The 13,856-nt window shown below is 41.7% G+C and overlaps 1 protein-coding gene across 4 annotated transcripts in view; it reads right to left on the bottom strand.

The window, feature by feature from the left end:
- The window catches only part of SORCS1 (sortilin related VPS10 domain containing receptor 1), a 576,537-nt gene that overhangs the window by 20,818 nt on the left and 541,863 nt on the right, over window positions 1–13,856 (bottom strand). For all 4 annotated transcript variants that reach the window (XM_027528998.1, XM_027528999.1, XM_027529000.1 and 1 more), the window contains exons 23-24: window positions 11,252–11,383; window positions 1,697–1,796 (exon numbers count right to left, since the gene is read on the bottom strand). In XM_027528998.1, the coding sequence (XP_027384799.1) occupies window positions 1,697–1,796; window positions 11,252–11,383 (232 nt within the window). The remainder of the gene's footprint in view (window positions 1–1,696; window positions 1,797–11,251; window positions 11,384–13,856) is intronic.

Here is a 13,856-nt window from a genome sequence, read left to right as displayed (position 1 = left end):
CTCAATAAATGTCTGTTGATGGATGCAACTGACTATATCCATTTGCTGCAGCATAGCAAGCTGGCTCTACTCCATCCTTGCTCCTAAGAGTCACCTTTCTCAAGTGACTCTGAATCAGTCACATCTCTGCTCCTAGGTCTCCACGGCTTCCCAGAGTCCACCATAGGAAGAAGAAATAGCTCAGCCTGGCATATTTCCACCTTTCACCTCCATGTCCTGTGCTTAGCACAGTGACTTTTATATGTTTGTTTTTTAAGTCAGTATTTTTTTCTTTTTTCTAAGGAAAAACATTTTATGAAATCCTAATAAAGTAAAAAGATGGAATCCAAGTAGAAAAGAGGCCAGTGGCCAACCTGCTTGGCCTTCTTCTAGACCTAAGCACACCTCCAGGAACCTCCAGGAAACCAGAGAATGGAATTGGAAAAACCTGCTCCTTGTCTCTACTTATTCAGGGCTTTCATGTTCCTTCCCTGATTATTCCAAGATTATGCTTGGAATAATCTCTTCAGTTCAATCCTATCCAATTTTCAAGGTCTGACCCAAAGACCACCTCCTCTATGAAGCTTTCCTGTGTCATTTTGACTGGCTGCAATTTACAACTGCTTTAAGTTTCTCATAAAACTTTGATTGTTAATAATAAAAAAGGATAAAAGGAAAAATAACACCTGACTCTGCACCAGGCATTACCCTATGTGTGTAACCTAAACTAACTTGACCCTCACACAATTCCATTGTTCCAGATGCTGTAGAGAAGTCTCCTCTCAGAGTCTATATACTAAGAAAGTGATGGAGCAAGACCGAAACCGATGGTCTGGCTGCAAAACTGCAAAGTCCAGGCACTCAGAAATGTGCTACTGCCTCTCTGTAAAGGCATTTATGCATTTCACTTGTTCAGAGATCCCCCCACTGCCCACTTCCTCCACCCCAAAGTACCACCACCACGGTCACCACCAAACTCTGAAACACCACAACTAGATTATACTTCTGAAGGCAAAGGCCACTGCCTGCTGGCCATTATGCAACACCAGTATAGCACTCTGCAAAAATAAGGACCCAATACCTGGTGTTAATTTATTATTAATATAGCACAATAATATCTATTTCTATATACTTGGAACTACCTGAATTACTATTGAGACTTCTATATGGCCTTAGGAAGAATATTTTCCCCATCATCTTGTACAAGTGAAGAGACAGAAATTCAATGACATTCATTCATTTGTAAGATACTGACCAACCTGGGGTTCAGCTCCTGGCTATGGCCCTGGACAGCTTCTAAGTCCCAGCTATTTCTATTGTGCCTCTTTATCCCAAACTGAAAGAAAATTCTTCATAGCATGAATGATTTAAAAGTAAAGTCTTACAGAAAGACCAGAAAAAAACATTATTTGTAAAGTTAACTTTATTTTCAAGATTTCTGTAAGATGAAATATGCTATTATTTGAGGGAATTTTAAGTGATTCACTGATGGTTTTTGCCATGAACCAGGCAGGAAAATCAACTTTTTCTCTCACCTTGCTGGTCCCCATTAAGGCAAAAAAAAACAAAACAAAAACAAGACAAGCAAAAGAACCTCCAAAGAACGAAGCCCTATTTCTGATCAGCAGTGACACCAGTTAGTCTTGTTTTGCTGAAACAAATTGGGATCCCCTTCTGCCAGAGCCACTAGCCAGAACCCAGGGAGGGGAACACTGACCTGCTGTTAAGTGGGCTGCGTGGACAAGGACTTGGACCCCTGGCTTCAGCTCAAAGTGCACAGAGTTTTGGTTGAGCTTGTGAATCATCAGTTCTGATATCTGAAAGGAAAAGAGAGTGAGTGCCACTGAAGTTGTCACAGCGACGATATACAAACATGCTGAGCAATATTTACCATGCTGATCAAGGCATCCTGATATTATACCTGGGAGTGATATAAGTGAGTTGTATATGATTTTAAGTTTTTAGTCCAAAATATGCAGATAGAATTATTTTCTAAGCATGACTTGACTTTATATTCAAATTGCTACAAAATAGGACAAACAATTAGGAAATCAGATCATTTCTACGGTTAAAAAATTACCATGGTATTAGTTTTAAAAAATCACCCTGGGTTTCTTTGAGAGTGCATTTGTTATACACAAGGACTTAAAAGAAGCAAATATGTAGAATTTACAAGTTCTGATGAGATTCAGACCCATTTATTTTACTTTTTGATAGTAAACTCCATCTTATTCCCTATTTTGCTTCCCTCCTCTTACCCAACTTTCCAAGAATAGATAGTTCATGGGTATTTGTTGATGATAAATATTGTTCTACTAAAATAATAGCTTATGATGTTGTAGTGCAGTTGCTAGGTCGTGTCCGACTCTTTGAGAGCCCCCATGAACCGTAGCAGGTCAGGCTTCCCTGTATGTATTTATTTCAAATATATAATAAATTATACATTTGAAACAAAGCATAACCACAACTTAACGTGTTGGCTGACTCTTGTTTCATGCATCCTCAGGCTGATGCATCTGTACCGGGCATACCCCCAGAATTCTGGGCCATGAAATATTTAACTCCAACAAATGACAAAGGACCTCGTTTTAGGTAGTAACAGTATAAGGCAAGGTTTTCTAGACAAGGTAAAACTGTTCATGTGTTTAAAGTAAAAAACCAGATCAATCTGCTGTTTCACTCATCCTTCTGAGTAATTTGTGAAAAGCTATCAGAGAAAACCACACTCCTATTATCTGGTCTCCTTGCCTCATTTCTAATGTTCTAAGAACCAATGTAATGTTCTATTTCATATGCTATTTAAGTCTAGTTAGATGCTTTCTGAATATCATTCTGCTAGTTAAATTCTTAAATTAGTTTTCTTTTTATATTTATGGACTTTCACTCAGTCCACTGAGTTGCCAAAATGACACCTTTGATCCTTTTATCAATTAAGCAGGGCCTGACAGCTTTGTTTTCAAGCACAGAGTCTCTCGCAGAGGTCCCTGCTCAGTGATGGAACTGAACTGGAACTGAACTTCCCTGCACACGAACTTCTCTGCTTAACAGCAGGAACTTGGGGTGACTGTCAGTGACCCGTGACCCATGTCACGCACCTGGGATCCAGTTCAAGCTCAGCCTCTCAAATATTTCCAGTTAGCAGACTGTGCAGGAAAACAAGGTTGTGATAAAATTATGTTGAAACAGCTTTATTCTTTCTATATAAGCTACTCTTTTTCCTGGGTAATGAGAAACTTCCAGAATGCTCAAGGTTTACAGGACGAGTAGATTTCTAACACAGATTGTGTAGAATGGTTTTCCTCTGTGTTCTGTAAAGTGGTACGGTGTGCAAGTTCCTATTCTATCTTATTCTTATCATTCAATCAGTAAGATCTTTCTAAGAATTTGATAGTGCATTTTTAGTAGAGGTTAAACAGAAAGGTTTGGCTCTTAAACATACACACAGAGAAATGTGTATGTATATGTGTGTGAAATATATAATCATGTATAAAATTAATATGCTTATGTACATACACATACATATGTGCACATACATTTGTAATTGTATTTGCAGAAAAAAATACCTTAACTTGAATAAGAAAATATTGGAAGTAATTAAGAAATTGTCCTGTTTTTCAGAGTCCATCCCATGAACGAAATGGGACTGTATATATGCATGAGAAAGACTTCTCTCTTCCAACTTGCTGAAGTGATATGTATTTCTTCTTCCTGACAATGTTTCTTCCTCAAGAAAGACATATAGATGAGAAACTAGAAAAGTGTTCATCTGAACAACATACTTCTAATTTATAATCTCCAGGAGAGTCCCATGAAGAAAATAATTAACTTCCCAAATTTGTTCTGGTTTATAACATTGCTTCATCAGTTTTATCTGTATCATTTACAAAATTAAACAGGCTATGCAAAAATGGTAGCAGAGAAAGTATATTTCATGGATTTCACTTGCATCAAAGAACACACAAAAAAGATAACAACATACTTTGTGGTGTGCAAAAGAACTTATACACAGAAATAGAACTAAATAAAATTTACACTGCATACAAGAATAAACTCAATTGAAACATGTGAAACGTCATGTATGAAACGAGATGCCAGTCCAGGTTCAATGCACGATGCTGGATGCTTGGGGCTGGTGCACTGGGACGACCCAGAGGGATGGTGTGGGGAGGGAGGAGGGAGGAGGGTTCAGGATGGGGAACACATGTATACTAATTAAATAATTTTCTATTAAAGAAAAAAAAAAAGAACCATGCATTTCTCTATGCAAGTAAATGAGTACGAAACTGTTGACAGATTTTGACAATATTTTAAATGTTTTCCATGCCACCTGCAGAAGCATTTATCCTGTATTGTTTTCATCATTTGTGAATTATTACATATATTTTCATATATACAATATATAATGTATAATATCTATGCATTGAAAACTTTCTGTTGGCAAAGTTACATATTTCTCACTATTTTTTCCCTAGGACAACACAGCTCCATTGAAAGCAACATGAAGCCTAAAGGACACTCTTACGTTTATCCTGTTAATATTTGAAGAATTGAGACTAGAATTTCATTCTGTTTGACTCCTCATCTTAGGGCATTTCCATAAAAAAACATTTCCCTCGAGCCAGCTGACAGAGATACAAAAAGTATATAGGAGGAGGTCCAGCTGAGCACATTTAGGAGACAAAAAATTGTAGTATATCATTAACTATGCTTCTACTTCTCATCTAACTGTGAAGCACATGATTTATAACGCCAGGCCTGTGTCATCTGACCAATCTGAGCTACAGGCAATTCCTAACCGTAGCCTCAGGACTGCTACATCCTATTCAACAGTTAATATAATTTATAATGTTTGCGAGAGTCTTTGGCCATGAAAGGAATAGAATAAACTGGGACTATAGAACAGCGTGGTGACAGCCTAAATGAAAGAACACAAGCTTGCATGATAAAGACTCGAGTGAAATGGTGTGTAATTGCTGGGAGATCGGTCCTCCTGAAACAAGCTGAATCTGTTCATTTTTCCTTCTCTGTGCAGTGCAAGTGTTATCCTAGCAAATTTCATTTACCTTTGTACAGTCACCCCTCTTCTGCTGCTCTCCATTGTCTATTCTCCTTCAGCTAAGTAATCATGAGCAAAGAAAAGTCTATTATTCTTGGCGTCTGCCTATTTGATGGAATATGCCTATGATTCAAGTGCAACCCACACTTCATTTAAACCACCACTTAAATAGACAGTGGCAATTCAGTACAAATACTTGGAAAGATGCTATCAAAAGGGTGCTGTGGAAGGGACCAGGTACATGAAAAACACCAATTCTCCTTCTCAGCTTCTTTACAAGCATGAAATTTGAGTGTGGTAATCAGAACAGGGGTCAAGCTGAGGTAACGATGTTACAATTTGGAGGACTTGAAACAAAGGAAGTGTGCTTTCTGCTTAATGCTCCATGGGATCTGCTGCAGGTAGATGTGATGCTGTGCTCATTATAGTCACACAGGGACACTGGCTGGTAGATCAGCCCCCTCAGCTGTACACACCACCAGAGGAGGGGAAAGAAGAGTTCTCTGGGTTCTAGAGATAAAATTTGAATACTTCAGCTTGGAAGTGACGCATCACTTCTGCTCCCACTTCATTGGCCAGAATTAATCACCCGGCTCTGCTTACAGAAGAGCCTCATGGTATAACCCTACTGGTACCCAGAAATGGTGAGCTGGAGATGTTTGGTCAACAGAATAGATCACTACCACGTAAAGAACACATTCAATATCCAAACAGTGCTTAAAGAAACCAACAGAGGAAAATCGACTCTCAGATCATGAGAATGGAAATGTCAAATGCTGAAACATGAAGCTTAAGGACAGCAGAGAAGTAGTAATTTATGATACATGACACCCAGAGAAATGGTACAGAGTGAAACCATGAATACACACTGAAAATGGGCTTTAGCAGATTTATCGATAGCAAAGCGATATTGGGCCATACAACTAATGCTTATCTGAAGTTGCGAGGAGGGATGGAAACCCTACTGAACTTAAGGAACATTTTGGTGCCAAGTTTAGGAGACTTGCCTGGGATTACCTTGGAATGGACATAGTCAAGCCTGACCCTGTTAGGTTATTAAGGCCTCTTCAAAGAGTGATTGAATGATATTACTTTTGGAATTAACAGAGAAAGATCTTTCCCAATTATCATGATTTCTGGTTTAATACATGGAAGAAGCAGTGAAGCCAAACAGGACTTCTACTTATCAATTCTGTTCTTTGTTAGCACCAAAGCATCAGCTTGACTACAGTGTCTAAGAAGTTCTTCCTGGATGACATAATGAAGAAATAATGTGTCCCAGTTCACTTCCTTTCCCTAAATTCCCCATCACCAGCTCCAAACTTCTCTCCTTCTCCTTTTGCTGTTATTCTTTCAGCACAACTCTTACCTATTCTTTTGATTATAACTTCCCATTTTAGTGACTTTCCTTGTGAACTTCAAAATATTTCTACAATTTCTCTCTTTGAAAAATCTGGACAGGGCAGACTGAGTATATCGAAAATGGTCTAAGATTATTTATTACATTTCACAATGAATCTTATTTCTAAAATTATTGCCAATAACCTGTTCCATTTTCAGAGGCACTTCCTCTTTCCCTGGATTTTGGTTTCTGCACCTGTCAAATGTATATGACAACACAAACAATTAAAGACGAAATTCGTTGTTGGTGGTTGACATTTCGTCCATAGTCATTATGTTTCCTTTAAATGTGTCTGTGCCCTTTAAGGATTCAGCAAGACAACATGCAGGCTCCCTATCGCCCCAGCACAGCATCACAAACACAGCATGATGGCCCTTCCTCCTTCCAGGAAAGCCAGATACAAAGCTTTTCACCTCTGAGGACTCAGAGAGAAGCCAGCAAGTACAGTGGTGCAGGAGGTGGGATATGCTCCACACCTGAGCAGCTGGCCTCAGGTAGCAAGAGGGTCTAATCCCTGATGAGACCAGCTAAGGGCAAGTGAGCCTTTTCTCACTCTCTGGAGATGTGAAGTCGAGAGTGGTGGAACCCTCCCAGACAGAGGTCACTTGATTAACCCAGCCCAACGTTATCCAGATAACAAGGTCAAGTGCTTCTCACTGTGAGGAATTTTCAATTTATTTCACAGACAAGATAACTTGATCTAAGCCAGCATCTGTCCTCTCCGGGGAATGCTGTTAGAGGAAGTAAGGGAGGAGAGCCAAGAGCCCTTTGCTTGGGCCCTGCCCGCCTAGTCATCAGGGTCCACCTGGCCAGGTCCCACTTTTTCCCCTGCTGGGAATTCTGTGCAGTAACTTTACAAGAAAGGGGCCAGAGTATTGACAGAGAGAGCATAAAGCCAGCTCTTCCCAAGTTCCATCTAATTCAGAGAGCAGCCTTTAAAGGAGTGGGGTCCTGGTTGTTGTTTTCACTTTGCACTCAGTTGCAACTTCTATGTAATTTATGACAAAGGAAGTCAGTTGCTTTTGCCTGCCTCCAGTTCCTTCTCTCCCCCCCATATTTCTCTTTAAGGACCCATGTCCTTCTTTATTCTCAGCCCATTTGATTTAGGAGGGGCTCCCTTAACTCCTGATCTGGGGAGGGTATGACACATTGAGTTATCACTGACAGAGCCCTAGCCTTCTGACTACCAGGCTAGTTGAGACATCTCCACTTTACCAAAGTCGAGCCTTTGAGAATTATCACCCTAGGCTTTTGGGGTGCACTCAGGGGAGAGGCACTGTCTTTTGAATGGAATTGGTAAGATGACTAAATAAAAGACTGGGGCTTCCTGGGGCCATTCTCGTCTTCCTATGTGCTGGCCTCATTCTTAGGCAGACTTCTCATGTGGTCACAACAGAAAGAGATAGAGAAAGCAGGAGAGACGAAGACAGGGGAGTAAGCTGATGATACTTCCTCTCTGAGTTATCCATGCCTGAGCTGGACTTCCCAACTAAATAAGCTCATAACTGCAAATTTCCAGAGAAATCTGTTTGAACAGAATATATGTTCATTTCATCAGGGGAAAAAACCCTACACAACTCAAAGCAAAGCATCTGTTGCTCATTTCCTGGGGCAGCAGCCTTGATATCTGGGGGCCTTGCAGCAGTCAAGTGGTACCCAAATCCACACAGGCGGCATGATGGAACAAGGGGACCACTAGACTTGAGAGGCAACTCAACTTGCAGAAACAGAACTAGAATCTCCTTCTCCTTAAAGAGTTGCATCTCCTTAGGCAATTCACAGCTCTCGGTTGGGGTCTGACTTCATTAATTTCAAAGTGACTGCATCAGAGAGAAGAATTAAAGGACCTCTCTTAGGATCATAACTATAGGATTCCTGTGGGCAGCACCGGTATTGCTGGTTCTGGACACAAGGCTTAGTTTACACACTGATTTCATTAGTGTACTTATTAACTGGGTAATAACAGTTTCCATAAGACACTGATTTCTCATATGCTAGGTTTGGTCACTGAAATTAGTTTCATTCCTGGATAAGGCTGCTACATTGGCAATTCCCTTAACCAAAGTTACAATCTCCCTTGGTACTCTGCTGCTTTCCCTCAATGCCATCCATCTGCCTGATAACTTAGATGAGTCATCTTCCCTCTAGTTACTCATTCATGTGTTCTTCCTGTTTCTTGGTATCTTTGTTCTTTCCTGTAATTCCATTCATTAATCTTTTTCTCCTTATTTTCACCATCTTCTTTCTGCCAATGCATGCCGCGGACTATCCTAGTCTTTAATATGCCTATATATATTTTTTTGCATTTCTCATATACTCTCCTATCACAAAATATCCATAAATGTAACCATTATCTATTTACCATTTATTGAGTAACCTCTATAGGTCAAGGGCTTTGCTGTATCACTTCTTTAATGATCTATCAAACACCCTATGAGACAAGTATTATTGATTATGTGATTTTGGCTGAATTATTGATCTTTTCTGAATTTTCCTCACCTATAAGATATAAGCAATGGATATAAGAGCTGAAGCTAGAAACCTGGTCTATATTTCTCCAAACCTGTGGTCTTTCTAAAACATATCTGAACTCGCTATCTAAAACATATCTGAACTGAAGCCACTGAATATTAAGTTCCACAGCTTTCGAGCAAGCCAAGCCAGCTGCCTTAGGGTCTCTGATTAATGGCTCATCAGTACATGATACTTGGCTGCCTCAGGGACACTCACTCAGGTCTCTGAGAATGTCTCTGGAGAAGACATTCAGATAAGATAAAGAGAAAGAAGAACTCTAGGGAAAACAGACAGCAAGATATACACTCACACAAGTAAACCAAGTTTCAGAGAACACATGCCTCTTCTTTCTACATTTTCTCTAAAATAAACATCTAGAAACTATATTTTAGAGAGAGAATGAGATGTGCAGATGATGTGGTACCTGGGAACTTAGCTGGCTCTAAATCTGGACTCTTCCATATTGAGAAGATGATATTCTGGATTTCATGGGCAAGCCATAAGATTTCCAGAGGAGGCACAAATATACATGTCTCAACCTAAATGCTCTGGATAGGGATCTACACCCTTCTAGGTCTCATCAGCAGTGTGGTGATAAGAAATACTCCATTCTTTCTCCCACTAAACTGCAGGTGCAGAGAATAATTTACAGAATATAACCAGAAGCAGAAAGCGAGGGCTGAGCAAAGTCAGACGCAAAGTTGACGGGTTCCCTGCTGTCCGATGTTGAAGTGCAGTTCATTAGGAGACGGGGTTCACTGGGACTTTCCTTGACAGCTCTGTTATTTGTTGTTTGCACATGAAAAAAAAATATAGACGTGAGTCTTCTGCCAACTGGGAAAGCGACTGTTGAAAGGTGGGCATGTCCTAGGAGGTGGGCCAGGTTGTAATTTGAGGTTGTTGCTAACAAGGCTGTGATAGAGGTTTCTCGAGTTATCTTGGAGACTAGAGATCAAGGGACTAGATTATGGGTTAATTCTAAGTAAACTGAAAAGCTCCAAGTACTAAAAGGAGAAAAAGTTAATATTTACTTAGTGTCTGAGAGGAATCCTGTTTTTAATATATCTGTCGGAGAGCATTGAGAAACCAAAGTCATATAGTTTCCAACAGGGTGACCAGACCAAGACTGATCATTTTAACTGGGTGAAGAATAAGAACAACAATAATGACATCATCATAGTAATAATCCTCACTACGCGTGCGTGTTAAGTTGGTTCAGTCGTGTCTGACTCTTGGTGACCATGCGGATCATAGCCCACCAAAGCTCCTCTGTCCACGGGATCCTGTAGCCAAGAATACTGGAGTGGGTTGCCCTCCTCTGAGGGATCTTCCCAACCCAGGGATCGAATCCGTGTCTCTTATATCTACTTGCACTGGCAGGCAGGTTCGTTACCACTAGCACCACTTGGGAAGCCCAATGCTCACTACAGAGATGGGTAATCTGAAGTTAAAAGGAAGAATGGGAGAAAAAAGATCTAAGCAAGCAGGAGAGAGAGAACCTCTCTCTCACACACACACACACACACACACACAGACACTCTAATACTCCAGAGGTGCTGGAGATGAGGAAAGAGAATCCCATAGCCAGGGGAGGTACTTGGAGTCAATATTACTCATTCATTATAAACTCAAATCATCGTAGACTGGTGGTGATAAAGAGGACTCATGATTTGTATAAAAGTTGTGCCTTTTTATAAAGATACGCCATTTGATTCTCAGGGATTCTGTGGTGGCTCAGAGGGTAAAGAGTCTGCCTGCAATTCGGGAGACCTGAGTTCGATCCCTGGGTCAGGAAGATCCCCTGGAGAAGAAAGTGGCACCCCACTCTAGTACTCTTGCCTGGAGAATCCCAGGGGCGGAGGAGCCTGGCGGGCTACAGCCCATAGGGTCGCAAAGAGCCAGACACGACTGAGTGACTTCACTCTGACTTTGATTCTCATGATGCAAGTTTGTGAAGCAACATAAATCGATTCGACTTCTACACATTGTTCAGCCTCTTGCATTTTTCCTGCCACCTAATACCTTGGACAGTTTGCCATGTCAGTACACAGATTTATCTTGTCTACTGTAAGCACTGTAGATGGATATACCCTCAGTGGTTTAGCCACTGCTGACAATACACACTCTTGCACATGTTTTCTGGTGATGCTGTAGTTAAAGCTCCAGATTACGTTTCTTTAGGGAGGATGGGAAGGTGGAAGGGTCCCCAAGTGGGGACCCCCAGAGCTGCTGTCCTGGTCAGGCACTAGCAGGGTCGTGGCTCAGAGAGGGAGAGGCTGGCATGCTACCTGGGGACTCACCTGCTCCAGGTCCTCGGCTGGCCTTTTGTTTTCTCCTGTGGGGTCCTGATGGGGTAAGACAAAGAGCTCGGCAGCAGTGGGCAGGCCAGGCAGCACTGCCACCAAGATGTGCTGGCCCGGAACCCCAGTGGCCTGAGGGAGAGACGCAGAGGCACACGTAAGTCCTGGGGGAAAGAAAGCTGATGAGAAGGAACCATGAGACCTGTGGGGTGGTGCAGTAGGAAGGCACACGGGTGTGGAGATGGGAGTGTGAAAGCAGGGTCCTGGGTGCACTTGTCGGGGAGGGATGCAAAGGCCAGAGATGGGTTCCAGCCAGACTCTGAAGTCTGGCCCCCGGCTCTATCCCCATGAGACCATAAACACTTTGCATCCCCTTAAATTAAAAAGTGGCATGATGGTAGTACCTGCCTTGTAAAAGTAAGTGGACCCTGTCAGTGAGAAGGCTGTCACTGAGCCTTATCTTCTGCCCCTGGGGCTGTAACACTTTCTAACCTAGCTTCCTCCTTCCTCGAAGCACTAGCATTCCCTCCAAATCCACCAGGCATACCTCTATCACCTAACCTAATAGCACACCCCAGACCACAGCCTCCAGGTGTCTGTTGAGTTCTCCAAAGCATCAGACCCTAATGATCAGCTAAGGAAGCTCTCTTAACCCTTCCCCCTGCTACCCTTCAACCTTCTATTAAAATCATGCACATCACTCAAAACTTCCTCTTTATTGAGCCTACTTTCTAGATGGTTCTAGAATTCAGTTGGCTACAATTTCAGCATTTCTCTGGAGCATTCAGTCAGAATGTCATTTGGTTGTTGTACAAGAACTCCTCACATTTACTCCAAAATCTTCATTCTGCATGTGGATGAATGGAGGCACTCTTTTCCCAGATACCCCAGTGGGAAGCCTTATCTCACTTATGACATGACACTCTCCTTTCCACATCCTATTTAAGCAGCCTATGAGATATTGACAAGTGACCCTATTGGTTCCTTTCTATTTAAATTCCTCCCACCTCCGCCTTGTTAATATCTCAATTCAGCCTCTATGTTCACTCCCCTCAATCTTTACAACAGCCTCCCCATCTCCAGGAAACAGACTACTATCAATGCTTAAAGATTTATCCCCTTACAGTCCAACTCAGATTGTGTGTCCCCATTCAAATTCATGCACAAATTACCACTGCCAAGTGGATTAGATTTACATTCAAAGCCTTCAGCAATATGGTCCCACTTTTTCTTCCTACACTAACTATCCACAGCTCACACAGTCATTTTAGGCTTAACTGAATAGACTCATCTACAATTTCTCAACAGCCAGTCTTTTCTTGCAAATGTTTCTGTGTATCTCCGCCGAATGTCTTTTCTATACATTTGCTGCTAGAACATCATTAAGTTGTAGAACAACATAAAGTCCACTCATTTCAGTATATTTTTTCATGATTTCCAGTTAGGTGATTGTTGGGTTCTGAAATCTACCTTTATATCTTTCTTAAAGTACTAAGAAATTCCATTTGCTGGATCTTTTCGATGTGTCTGGCATTGTCCTAAGAACTTCTTAATATAACGCAATGTAATCTCCCACAAGCACTCTTTGAAGCAAGTATTACTATACCTCTCTGTGCAGGTGAAGACACAGGTTGTGAGTCCCCAGGAAGCTGGCTCTGAGCTTAGCATGTAGGGTGTTTATTAGGGGACATTCTTAGAATCAACAGCTAGAGGACTGAAGGCAAGGAAGCAAGAATGGGTAGAGGGAGAAGCTGAGCTATGATAAAGGTCAGCTCAGAAGACCTTGCAGGGAATGAGATTTGCCTGAGAAATCTGAATGGCCCTTCAGATTTGCCTGAGGTTGAGCTGAGGCATCACTGGACACGAGCCACTCAAAAAAGGACACAACGTTGGGGGAAAGCAGCTGAAACCTCTGCCCACAGCTCTCCCAGCAGCTAAGGCAACTGTATCTCCCGTAAGGGGAATCTGGATGGTACATCCCTATTTCTGCTATGGGACAGACAGTAGATGGAGGAAAGCTCAACAGTGGCTCAATGCCATCTAAGTAACGAGTGGCGACACTCAGTTTGGAACCCTGGTCTGATCATGATGCTTCTGTCTTAACCAGGGCTCTCCTGCCTTCTTTCTCCTGGCACACAAAGCAGCTCCTGTCCCAGCTGGTATCATACAGTTTTATAGCCCTCCAGGATGCTAAGCTCAAGTATTATGTCTAAACTCATCCTTATCATTGACAATGTTTACTGAAGGACTTTCAATGAAAGATCCCATTGCAAAATATCAATAGAAAAACCCCAGTTGATGAGGAAAAAGGCAATGATTTACATATTGAATTTCATTACAGAATGAATAGGAAGAAAACTACAATTAAGTTGACATCCAGTTGAGCTTCTTATAGAGCTTATTAGGGGACGCCTGGCAATAGGGCGTGTTCTTTAGGACTTAAGGAAGTGGCTGAGAATATTTACTATCTCAAAGCCAAAGTGGGGAGCTAGGAACAAGGGCTGGTTCAGCCACCTCTTAGGATTGAGTAACCACGGAGTCTTCAAAACTCCCTCCACTCCATCACCTCTTATCCTGAGGGATGTGAAGCCAACCTGTTTGTTCT

The sequence above is a fragment of the Bos indicus x Bos taurus genome, chromosome 26 (genome assembly GCF_003369695.1).
Source record: "Bos indicus x Bos taurus breed Angus x Brahman F1 hybrid chromosome 26, Bos_hybrid_MaternalHap_v2.0, whole genome shotgun sequence".
NCBI lineage: Eukaryota > Metazoa > Chordata > Mammalia > Artiodactyla > Bovidae > Bos > Bos indicus x Bos taurus.
Note: the sequence above shows the minus strand (reverse complement) of the source record. Positions and strands in the feature narration are given on the sequence as shown.